The sequence below is a fragment of the Eschrichtius robustus genome, chromosome 18 (genome assembly GCF_028021215.1).
Source record: "Eschrichtius robustus isolate mEscRob2 chromosome 18, mEscRob2.pri, whole genome shotgun sequence".
NCBI lineage: Eukaryota > Metazoa > Chordata > Mammalia > Artiodactyla > Eschrichtiidae > Eschrichtius > Eschrichtius robustus.
The window spans coordinates 20,051,263-20,064,423 of NC_090841.1; the positions used below are offsets into that span (position 1 = coordinate 20,051,263).

The following is a 13,161-nucleotide window of genomic DNA, read 5'->3' on the forward strand; positions in this document are numbered from 1 at the left end:
GAGGGGACTCAGCTGAGACCTGTCAGCTGCCAACACTCCCAGCAGCTGAGCTATGAATGCCTTGGTCCCAAGGGAGGATCTGGGCAGCACACCACAATGTGCACTACAGATGAAGTAGGGGTTTGAGCTTTGAATGCACGAAAGCTTAATGGTACCAGATCATTCAGTTATCTCTAGTGTCAGGCAATTTGTTAGGTGCCGGAGGAATGGTGGAGAGAAGAAAGATGAGAAGGATTTTTGATTTGGTGGAAATAGGAGATTGGTTTTAGATCTGCAAAATTTGACATTGAGGTAGAAATGCTCTGTAGATCATTAGAGATATGGTAGTAAAGCTCAAATAAAAGATAAGGACTAGAGGTGATGAGGAAATAGTTAAAACTACAACGGTAACATTTGATATTAGCTAGTAGATTAGCTCTTAGTTTTGTGTTGTAATTTACTCTGAGTATTATATTTTGATGTCTTAATAATTTTGTTATAGTTTTGAAGAACGGAGTACTCTAAATAAAGTATTTTAAAGTATTTTAAAGAAGGTGTTTTTAACAAGAATTACTGCTAAATCACTCTCTGTATAAATATGTCCCCAATTTCTCTAGGTTCTGGGAAGTTCTGGATTATTTAACAACCATGGACTCCAAATACAGCAGCAACAGCAAAGGAATCTCTCACTACATGAATACCTGAGTATGGAATTGTTGCAAGAAGCTGGCGTCTCCATTCCCAAAGGACACGTGGCTAAGTCACCAGATGAGGCTTATGCAATTGCCAAAAAATTAGGTACTAAATTAAGAAAAACTTATGCCATCTCGACATGGGATCTTTGATAAGATATGAACTTTACTTTTGGTTTAATAACAACTTTTGGCTTTTATTTTGTATTTAAAAAATAAGTTTTATTAATATAAAAGAGAAGGTGGAACTTATGATTGTTGGCATCCTAAAATTATTATGAGATTATTCTGTGCTCCCATAGTGCTGATAACTTAAGAATCAAAGCTTCAGGAAGCTGAAGTTCTGTTTTTAGTTATAACTATGGGGAAGAAAATTCTGGCTGTGATGATTCTTCAGGGAAATGGTGACGGAAAATCTTACCTGTTTATGCGATTGTAAAGAGAGGTCCAGTATTTCTCCTGTCCTTTTTTTTGGACATGAAAAATAGAGAGCCAGAAGGGGGAAAAAAGAAGTTGAGCATTAGAATGTAAGCTCTATAAGAGCAGGGTTTCTTTGTCTTATTTTGTTCACTGATATATCCCAGTCTCTTAGAAGAGGGCCTGACACTTAGGTAATCAATAAATATTAATATCGTTAAATGAATTAAATAGTTGCCTATGTTTATTAGTAGATTATTTTATTGATAACAGAAACCTTAATAGGTTTTGTTAATTTGAATTTATATTAATCTCTTAATTAAAAAATAAATGTTGAGTTTGGAAAGTATGCTTCACATTATATTTTTAAGGATTTAATAAGAGAACATGATAATGAGTAATGTAATAGCTATACACTGCATTTTCTTAGTAGTAGTATTTAAAATCCCACCAATTTTATGTAGATTACCATAATTAATCTCCTTTGTATGTACATTTGATTAATATGGCTTTAAATGTGCTTTGGTGGAGACTTTGCTTTTATTAGTTTTTCGAGAAAGATGTGGAACATTTTAAACTGTTTGAAATTGTAAAAGTCTTCATCTCTATTTGTACTTATTTGTTTCTAGAATGGGTTTTTCTTTCAAAAGTGAGGCATGTAGAAGATCAGAAAGTTGTCATATATTATATGATATGTTTTTGAATGAGGTAGCCTTGATTTCCTTGACTTGGAAGCATGATTTTTTTTTTTTTTAAACATCTTTATTGGAGTATAATTGCTTTACAATGTTGTGTTAGTTTCTGCTGTATAACAAAGTGAATCAGCTATATGTATACATATATCCCCATATCCCCTCCCTCTTGCGTCTCCCTCCCACCCTCCCTATCCCACCCCTCTAGGTGGTCACAAAGCACCGAGCTGATCTCCCTGTGTGATGCAGCTGCTTCCCACTAGCTATCTGTTTTACATTTGGTAGTGTATATATGTCAAGGAAGCATGATTTTTAATTTACAGTTTTGTTTATTGTTAATCAGAGAAACATTTTTTTTTTTTAAGGACTGATGGTTTTATTTATTTAGTACAAAATCCCAGGAGTGAAACTGCTGGCTTGAAGGGCATATGCATACTTACTTACTTACTTTATTTATTTATTTAACATCTTTATTGGAGTATAATTGCTTTACAATGGTATGTTAGTTTCTGCCTTATAACAAAGTGAATCAGCTATACATATACATATATCCCCATATCTCCTCCCTCTTGTGTCTCCCTCCCATTCTCCCTATCCCAGCCCTGTAGGTGGTCACAAAGCACCGAGCTGATCCCCCTGTGCTATGCAGCTGCTTCCCACTAGCTATCTATTTTACATTTGGTAGTGTATATATGTCCATGCCACTATCTCACTTCGTCCCAGCTTACCCTTCCCCCTCCCCATGTCCTCAAGTCCATTCTCTACATCTGCGTCTGTATTCCTGTCCTGCCGCTAGGTTCTTCAGAATCATTTTTTTGTTTTAGATTCCATAAATATGTGTTAGCGTACAGTATTTGTTTTTCTCTTTCTGACTTACTTCACTCTGTATGACAGTCTCTAGGTCCATCCACCTCACTACAAATAACTCAATTTTGTTTCTTTTTATGGCTGAGTAATATTCCATTGTATATATGTGCCACATCTTCTTTATCCATTCATCTAAGTGTCAATGGACACTTAGGTTGCTTCCATGTCCTGGCTATTTAAGTAGTGCTGCAGTGAACATTGTGGTACATCACTCTTTCTGAATTATGGTTTTCTCAGGGTATATGCCCAGTAGTGGGATTGCTGGGTCATATGGTAGTTCTGTTTTTACTTTTCTAAGGAACCTGCATACTCTTCTCCATAGTGGCTGTATCAATTTACATTCCCACCAACAGTGCAAGAGGGTTCCCTTTTCTCCACACCCTTGCCAGCATTTACTGTTTCTAGATTTTTTGATGATGGCCATTCTGACCGGTGTGAGGTGATACCTCATTGTAGTTTTGATTTGCATTTCTCTAATGATTAGTGATGTTGAGCATCCTTTCATGTGTTTGTTGGCAATCTGTATATCTTATTTGGAGAAATGTCTATTTAGGTCTTCTGCCCATTTTTGGATTGGGTTGTTTGTTTTTTTGATATTGAGCTGCTTGTAAATTTTGGAGATTAATCCTTTGTCAGTTGATTCATTTGCAAATATTTTCTCCCATTTTGAGGGTTGTCTTTTTGTCTTGTTTATGTTTTCCTTTGCTGTTTAAAAGCTTTTAAGTTTCATTAGGTCCCATTTGTTTATTTTTGTTTTTATTTCCATTTCTCTAGGAGGTGAGTCAAAAAGGATCTTGCTCTGATTTATGTCATAGAGTGTTCTGCCTATGTTTTCCTCTAAGAGTTTGATAGTGTCTGGCCTTATATTTAGGTCTTTAATCCATATTGAGTTTATTTTTGTGTATGGTGTCAGGGAGTGTTCTAATTTCATTCTTTTACACGTAGCTGTCCAGTTTTCCCAGCACCACTTATTGAAGAGGCTGTTTTTTCTCCATTGTATATTCTTGCCTCCTTTATCAAAGATAAGGTGACCGTGTGTGTGTGGGTTTATCTCCAGGCTTTCTATCCTGTTCCATTGATCTATATTTCTCTTTTTGTGCCAGTACCATACTATCTTGATTACTGTAGCTTTGTAGTATAGTCTGAAGTCCGGGAGCCTGATTCCTCCAGCTCTGTTTTTCTTTCTCAAGATTGCTTTGGCTATTCGGGGTCTTTTGTGTTTCCATACAAATTGTGAAATTTTTTGTTCTAGTTCTGTGAAAAATGTCAGTGGTAGTTTGATAGGGATTGCATTGAATCTGTAGATTGCTTTGGGTAGTATAGTCATTTTCACAATGTTGATTCTTACAATCCAAGAACATGGTATATCTTTCCATCTGTTTGTATCATCTTTAATTTCTTTCATCAGTGTCTTATAGTTCTCTGCATACAGGTCTTTTGTCTCCTTAGGCAGGTTTATTCCTAGGTATTTTTTTCTTTTTGTTGCAGTGGTAAATGGCAGTGTTTCCTTAATTTCTCTGTCAGATTTTTCGTCATTAGTATATAGGAATGCAAGAGATTTCTGGGCATTAATTTTGTATCCTGCTACTGTACCAAATTCATTGATTAGCTCTAGTAGTTTTCTGGTAGCATCTTTAGGGTTCTCTATGTATAGTATCATGTCATCTGCAAACAGTGACAGCTTTACTTCTCCTTTTCTGATTTGGATTCCTTTTATTTCTTTTTCTTCTCTGACTGCTGTGGTTAAAACTTCCAAAACTATGTTGAACAATAGTGGTGGGAGTGGACAGCCTTTTCTTGTTCCTGATCTTAGAGGAAATGGTTTCAGTTTTTCACCATTGAGAATGATGTTGGCTGTGGGTTTGTCATATATGGCCTTTACTATGTTGAGGTAAGTTCCCTCTATGCCTACTTTCTGGAGGGTTTTTTTCATAAATGGGTGTTGAATTTTGTCGAAAGCTTAGAACAACAATTCTTTTTATTCAGAACATTTAGAAATCAAGAGACTTCAGCAAAAGCCTTATGTAAATTCGTACTACTTTTGCTGAAATTTTTGTTAATTATTGGTGACTTGTAGTTTGAACTTGTCCATGGTAAAAGATGAACCTCATTTCAACCTTTAAAACGCCATGTATGTTAGAGGCTCTTAAGGGTCAAGGCTTAAAGAAAACTCGTGATTGTATTTCTGTAGTATTTCTTGCAAAGGCACTTTATTAACTACCTTCTTGAGATTCAATCTTATATATATGACCTACATGTTAATTTCTAAAGGAGACCCAGCTAAGTAAGAAGGAAAATTTGGAAATGTAATTGAGAAAGTGTAAGGTTTTCTTATCCTACCCTTCTATCCTTAAGGATGACCCTTGACTTTGTTCTTTTAATTTTGTTAGTTTAATCTCTTGAGTGATGCATGTTTTGTTTACCAGTTCTTTCCTTCTTAATAATGCTGAAGGCATTAAGTGTTTTCCATACCACTGATTAAAGGGCCTGATTTAATGAAGTCAGTGAAAGCTAGTATTTCTTTTTCTATTTCCAAATTATTATAATTGGTTTTCTTAATTAGTTTTCCATATGTTTTCTCATTTAGTCAAATTTTACTATTTTGTCAGAAAAAAATAGTTTGTGTACAGACTTTTTCATAAAACGAGTAGGATTTATTCAGATGCCAGTCTCTTGATTTCTTTACTCATTGTAAAAATATTTAATGATTTTTAGCTGTAGAAGAAGGAATGGTTAATATGTATAGGATATACTGTAACTGTGAGTATTTCTGGCAAGTTCTCTGGAACCAGGACTTACAAGTAGTAAGGAGCAGGTAGGCAGCTCTGATTTTCAGCTCCTTGGAACAGAAGGAAAGTGTGTCTTTGTCAAAGAAGGCTGCAAATGATGATTGCAGTATGGGAGTGGGATTAGTGACTAATAAGGACCTTTAAATCTAGAGGAGCAGAAATACTACTTTTTAAAAGATGTATTTCCTAACTACTTTGAGGATGTTGAGACAGTTTTTTTTTTGTGGTGAGTCATTAATATCAGAAGATATTGATTATGGGATATAATTGCACAGGGTGTTATATGAGGTGCCCTAGAAATACACCTGGTTCTTTCCATCTAGCTAGCAATTCCCAGTGCTGACTTTGGCTAATTTTTGCTTCTCAGTTACTGCAAAATTCATAAAATGTTAATTCCCAGTTATTTAAAAAGTCTTACCTCATCAAGCAATATACTAGGGCATAAATGCATTACAGGTGTGACAAACTATTGCTTGTCTTTGTGGGTGGCAAGAGAAGCTGAGTTAACATGGGGACTGGGGCCACTTAGCCCTATAGCTGGTAACTCCTCCCAAAATAGCTCTGACCTCTTTCCCCAGTATTCCCTACAAATTCTATAATTTTCTGTGTGTGTCATGATGTGATAAAAGTTGGAAAACACTGTCTTGGAGGCAAGTTTTACCTGTTGTGAATAACTGAAGTTAGGGATGGAAGAATGGTTAGAAAGAAATCTAATTCCAATATTTTAAAATACTGTATGAGTCCACAAATGAAGGTTGATGAGCTGGAAGATCATGGAGAAGTTTCTGGAATGGATTATCAAAGGGATGGTTGTTAAGCACAGAGAAATGAAGTAGTTATAATTTAGGGTCAGTTCTAAGAGCAGATTCCCACCTCCTTCTTGTAGTTACAAGAAAATATGATTTCAGTAAGGCATTTGGCAGAGTTCTTATGATTTCCCTATTGACTGTGGGAATATAGTTTGGATTCTAGTATAGTTAACGTAGAATTTCTCTCTGGGTGAATAAACATGCAGAGGGTGTCAATTAATGAATGTCAGCCCAGAGGGAGATTTCTAATGGCATACAGTAGGACTTTGCCTTCTTTTTCCTTTTTCCATTGTTTTATTAGATGACTGTAAATGAGGAATGCTTACAACGTTTGTGAATGACTAAAGCTAGGAGGGATGGTGAATATATTTTAAAGACAATCTTGGGATCCATAAACGATCTTGTCTGGCTAGAGCAAAGGGCCAAATCTAGCAAGACTGATTTGCTCATTGTTATATCTACAACTCCAGCACAGTGTCTGGTATGTAGATGTAACTGTTGACTGAATTAATGGAATTGAATAAAATCTTTGTTTCAGTCAGTTGTCCTCAGATTTATCTTCTAATTCTTCTTCCTGTCTTGATAGTTGATGAGATTGTATGTCATTACTTTTTTGTTTTTGTTTTTGTTTTTCTTTTGTTGTGAAGGTCTTTTTTATTTTATTTAAAAAAAAATATTTATTTATTTATTTATTTATTTAGGCTGTGTCAGGTCTTAGTTGCAGCACATGGACTTCTTAGTTATGGCATGTGAACTCTTAGTTGCGGCATGCATGCGGGATCTGGTTCCCTGGCCAGGGTGGACCACCAGGGAAGTCCCCGTGAAGGGCTTTTTTGAAGGAATTTTTGAAGAATCATCTGTGCCCTTAAGGAGTTTATTTTCTTAAAAAAAGAAAATTGACGCTTTGGGGAAGAGCCTCTGTCTTATAAAATGTTTTTGAAAAAATAGAGCTTCATTACTCTTACTTAATAGCTCAGTATGTTAAGTTCCCAGCTTAATTAATAAGAATGTTTGAATTTAGCCCAGCAAAGCACCAGTTTAGCTGTTGTCCATTTTTACATTACATTTACACTGTTTGGATTATAGGTATCCTCTTTGGAGATAAATGAATATTGCTGAAGTACTAGAAAACTGACTTGACAGGTAACCAGAAACAGGTAGAATGACTAGTGGCTGCTCCTTTTAGTTCGGGCATGAACTCTCTAATTTGCCATAGTCCCTGAGGCTACCTGTTGTCTTCTCAGTAAGAAAATTATTGTTACTTTTAAGGAAATTTCTAAACTTTCTCTAATCTTCATCTGGTTATTAGTTGTGGCACTTGGGAATGGTGCGGACTGTGGCAAATTGAAATGATGTCTTGTGTAAACAAGGCACTTGCGGTCAGTTCTAGTTGCAGGGCCCAGGATTTCCAGTTCTGTGTTTCTCAAGAGCAGTGGAAGATCTAGATTCATAAGAATTCTCTTGATTTCTAAATGTTCTTTTATTTATCATTCAGAAAATATTACGCGCTAGAAACCCTCCCAGGACCTTGCAAACATCAATGAACATAACAAAGATTCTGCCCTCCTGGAGTCTATATTTTAGTGGGGGAGCAAAACAAACATGATAAACATAGGAAGATTATATGTTATGTTCGAAGGTGATGACTTCTATGAAAAAAAGTGAGTGGGCTAAGGGGGATTGGTCATGGGTGGGCAGATGCAGTGTTAAGTAGGGTGATCAGGGTAAGTCTCATGGACAATTTAGACTTAAAGAAAAACTGGAAGGGAATGAGGACCTTTCCCAAACGGATACCTGGATGAAGAGTATTCAGAGAGAGAGGGCGCATCAGTGCCAAGTCCTAAAGGAAGGGAGGAACACGCCCAGGAACAGGAAGATTAGAGTTGCTGGTGTGGAGTGAACAATGAAGAGGGCATGATACAAAGGACAACGGTGCTGGGGGATTACACAGGGCCTTGAGGCCATTGTAGGGACTCTGGCTTTAACTCTGAGTGAAGTGGGCATTCAGTGCAAGGTTTTAAGTAGAGGAGTTATATGCGCACTTTGGCTGCTGCTTTGAGAATATTCTTTTGGGGACAAGGGTACTCTAGGTGAGATGTAATGGTGGCTGGGACCAGGGCCTAAAATGGAGGTGATGAAGAGTGGTCAAGATTCTAGATACATTTTGAAGGTGGAACCACTATGATTTCCTGACTGAATGGATGTGGAGTATGAGAGGGTTTTTTTTTAAAAAACACTGCCTGGACTGATTCATAGGGCCGTCTTCTGACTTAAGTGTACATTTCCAATGTGGACACATTTATATCTATAATTTTCTAAACATTTTGTAGTAATTGTTTAAGTGTTAACTTTTGGTCATTTTTTATTTGTTTGATCACAAACTATTTGTTACCTCCTTGATCAGGTGGGAGTGCCCTCTCGTTCAGCTTGGTATGTGCGCATTAGAGTGGCCTTTCCCCAGTAGTAGAAGTCCCATCTTTAGCCTATTCAGATACACATTTATGGAGTGGTGGTTATATCCCAGGAACTGCTTTGTGCTAGGGATACAATGAATAAGACAATGTCCTTAACCCTGACATCAAAGGTTAATTGTTTTTCATAATGTAATGTTGGTGTTACACTGCTAGTATGGGCAAAATACTATGAGAAGCAACATGAGGAGGCTTTGAACTTCTGCCCATCTCGGGAGACAGAATGCCCCTCTAAGATGCATTGCTCTGGATCGTGAAGAGTAGTACCTAGGCTTAAACAGCTAGTTTGGTAATTTTCTTCGGCATGCTAGAAAGGGGAAGAAAAGAGAGAGACCAGTTTACCTGTTAAAGAAGAAAAATTCAGAATATTTCTTAAAAAATGTTTTAAAGACTTAGAAGGGTAACATTCTAGAATCTTTTGATAAACATACCTTAACTCCTGATAGTCCTCCTCACAACAGTACAGCTCAAGAATGTATATTAACAGGACTTTCTGTTAGTGGGACAATGTGAATTGGTATCAGTAGTGGCACTTTCCCTGAAAGTCATGGTACATTTCTACTCAAAGCAGCATTTATAACTCAAATTGTCATAGTGTAGTAAGTTTACATATCAATAGAGGGAAGAAATTGTTAGGAAGACATTTGACCCTCAATTTTGTAGTTTTAGTACCTTGCAAAGTACTAGATATTTAAAGTATCAAGGAAAGGTAAAATTATTTTCAGTATGCTTTAAGAAATGGCTTAATATGAGTGGCTCATTTTTTTAAGTTTGTGGGTCTTTAGGTGGTGAACGTTTTAGTGTTCTAATCTAGAAAATCTATGTACATGGAATGCCTCCTTTTTTGACATTGTGGGTAAATGAGACTTTACTACATTTAATAACACTGCTTAATATGTATGTTTAATAACAAAATATTGTGTGTTGCACGCTGCTCCATGCTTTGTATCTAATAGAAGTGTTTTTCTTCTAGGTTCAAAAGACGTTGTGATAAAGGCACAAGTTTTAGCTGGTGGTAGAGGAAAAGGAACATTTGAAAGTGGCCTCAAAGGGGGAGTGAAGATAGTTTTCTCGTAAGTTATGTTTTAAACATGCAAACATCATTATTAAAGAAAACAATGTATATTTGTAAAAGATGGCCCCTATTATTATTATTATTATTATTTTTTGCCCCTTATTATTGAATTGATAAAAATACTGAGATTTAAATATTAGATGAGATAAGATTTTGGCTGTCATGTGCTTTTATTTTTCTCAGTTGGAGGAGGAAAGAGTTTGAGTTCTTTTTCTTATTTTAGTCCAGAAGAAGCAAAAGCTGTTTCCTCACAGATGATTGGGAGAAAGTTGTTTACCAAGCAAACAGGAGAAAAGGGCAGAATATGCAATCAAGTATTGGTCTGTGAGCGAAGATATCCCAGGAGAGAATACTACTTTGCTATTACAATGGAAAGGTCATTTCAAGTGAGTAATTGTAGACATGATACATTTAGGATGATCTTATTACATTCAATTTCAAAAGTTGATTATTATTTCTATTTGTATGGGAAGGGTTAAAAAGGTATGGTCCATAATCTATTTGTATATGTCATGGGAACAATATTTTTATGTCACTTTTAAAAACCAACATGATTAATGCCATCAAACTCAATACTATAATATTGTGGTAATAAAAACTGTAGGCAAAACCATGCTGGAATAAAATCCACAGAATTTCCAAATTGTTAATTTGCTAAGAGCAGTTAAAATCATTTCTGATTCACCTTTAGATTCCGTAGACTGAGAAAATAATTTCTAGCACAGTAAGATATTCTAACCAAAGAGAAAGTTCCTGGAACCGCTAAGAGAATGTGTATCCCTGGCTTCATCTTTTTCTTTTTCAACCTCTTCGTATTTTTTATAGTTCGCGGTTTGTTTCACAAGAGGATTTGATACTTGGTAGGTTCAAGGATGGCATTCAATAGCAAACAGTATGCTTCTAAGGAGCATAACCTTATTCTGCTCTGCTCTCTTTATGGAACTTAGAATGCTAGCAATGAACTTAAGGCATCACATGAAGAGAAAATTCCTTCATAGACCTAGGGCTTGGAGAGGGCATTGACAGTGATTTTATGGTGTAATTATCTGGCTTTTTGAGTGCATTGGTTAACTTTTATGAGCTGAATCTGTGTAGTAACTAACTTGTCTTTTGAAGCAGGCTGGGTACGTATTTGGTAGCCCTAGTCAGGATTTGATGTAGAACATCACTAATTACATAATCAGTAATGTAACAAAAATTTTAAGGGGTCATGAAAATGTTTTCTTATATAAAACAGCTTTTTAAAAAATAGCTATTTTCCATATTGTGATTTTTTTTACAGTTAATTAAGTTTTCTTGTAATGTTTGAGTGATATAATAAAATATCTTTTGTAACTTTGAATTTTTATGAGAAAGTATTTTTTAAGGTATAACACTAGATGGTAGTAAAAACCCACTCAGAATATAAGATTAAAGAACATTGTTTTGTTCATAAGTGATGTCTTTACCCCTGTAGGTTTCTTGATGTGATAGAATTTAGTTTTGTAAGTTACTTTAGAAATCCCATGACAGTAACCTTATATATTACAAATATTTGCAGAAACTAAGTTTTTACAAATTCATTTATTTTCACTACATTTTCTTTTCCTTTTCATTGATGTTATATATCAACATCTATCATTTTGTTAGTTATTAATGTTTTTACTTTCTGTTATAGCCAGGAACAAGGTATATGTGCCTGGACAGTTTGAGATATGAGTCCTGTAATATTGCACAGAGTAGCTCATCTTGATTAGAATAAATGTAGCAAACTTAATATGTGTTATTAAAGATATGAATATAACACAGTGAATATATTGTATTAAAGATATGTTAAAGCATTAGGAAAAATGATCAAATTTGAATTCATTTTAAGAACTTGAATTTTTGGAGAACTCTGAGTCTTATTAAGGAAAAATGTTTTTATTTCATTTGCACAAGTAATACATAGTTGTAATAATTCATGCTAAAAATTCAATAGTACTAGTTGAACCATCTGGCCAAAGACATTATAATGTGCGTTGATGCTATCACATTAGGCCAATGTGGAGTTGGTTGGTGTTACTTTTTGGGGTAAAAAGAACTATTTTGGGAATCCCTCTGGACAGGTTCCTATTAAACAACAAAAAATAAGTCGGCTATTTAAAAAGAAAAGCCCATTTTGACTGAATTAAAGTCATATGCTTAGGACTTAACTGATCTTTTTTTTTTTTTTTAATATGTGGGCTTTTTTAAAAAAAAAACTATTTATTTATTTATTTTTGGCTGCATTGGGTCTTGGTTGCTGTATGCAGGCTTTCTCTAGTTGCAGTGAGCGGGGGCTACTCTTTGTTGCCGTGTGTGGGCTTCTCATTGTGGTGGCTTCTCTTGTTGCAGAGCACGGGCTCTAGGTGCGCAGGCTTCAGTAGTTACGGTACGTGGGCTCAGTAGTTGAGGCACACGGGCTTAGTTGCTCTGTGGCATGTGGGATCTTCCCGGACCAGGGCTCGAACCCGTGTCCCCTGAATTGGCAGGCGGATTCTTAACAACTGCGCCACCAGGGAAGTCCAGGACTTAACTGATCTTTAAAAATTGCTTTCGTTGCTTATCTGTTTTCAGGAGATGAATCATAAACTCTACTGGTATTCTTTGTATGTATTGCATCAGGAAGCCTGGGCAGATATGTACCATGGGGTTGATGTGCCAAAAAAAAATCAATTTAAATTCCTATTCTGTGTTTTGGTACTTTTTAAAAGTCAGATTTCTTAACATTTGCCCAGTACCTGTTGGGAACTTCTGGGCTGAGACAAATCTGATTTAACAAATCACATTTGCTGCTTTATTTTCCTAGTAAAACATTGCAGTCTGCTGTAAATGAATGGTATGTTTAACTGTGTCAGGTTTTTACCTTGCTTGGATTAAATATAAAACGTGCTGCGAGAATTCCAAATTTTATTTTCCACACTTTTATTTCCTTAAAAAGAGATACTTATTTTAAGTGGCCTCTTTGTCATATGATTTTAAATTCAAATCCATTTTAAGGCAAAACCTTTTGCAAGACCAACAGGAAAAGAGGAATTTAGGTTAAGAAGGTGAAAATAGCATTATTAATTTATTTGAAATTACAGTTCTTTGCTAGAACTTAAATTGTTCTGAAAGCTTATTACTAAAATTTAAAAGTTAAAACCAAATCATTTAAACAGAAGCACCAATTTATTCAGCAGTCATGACCATATGCAAAACTACAGTCATTGTTTTAACTGATCTCTATTTTATTTACCTATGTAAGCTTTCTTCTGACTAATTGGCTATAAATTTTGGGGTTTCTTTCTAGTTGGTCAGGGAATTAGTACAAAGAGAATTTGTTCACTTTCTTTTATATATTTATTATTTCGTATGTATTTTTTTTTAG

General features: G+C 35.4%; 1 protein-coding gene across 1 annotated transcript in view; it reads left to right on the forward strand.

The window, feature by feature from the left end:
• Positions 1–13,161, forward strand: part of SUCLA2 (succinate-CoA ligase ADP-forming subunit beta) — a 52,565-nt gene that overhangs the window by 6,055 nt on the left and 33,349 nt on the right. The window contains exons 2-4 of the mRNA XM_068526393.1: positions 597–777; positions 9,690–9,789; positions 10,015–10,177. Of these exons, the coding sequence (XP_068382494.1) occupies positions 597–777; positions 9,690–9,789; positions 10,015–10,177 (444 nt within the window). The remainder of the gene's footprint in view (positions 1–596; positions 778–9,689; positions 9,790–10,014; positions 10,178–13,161) is intronic.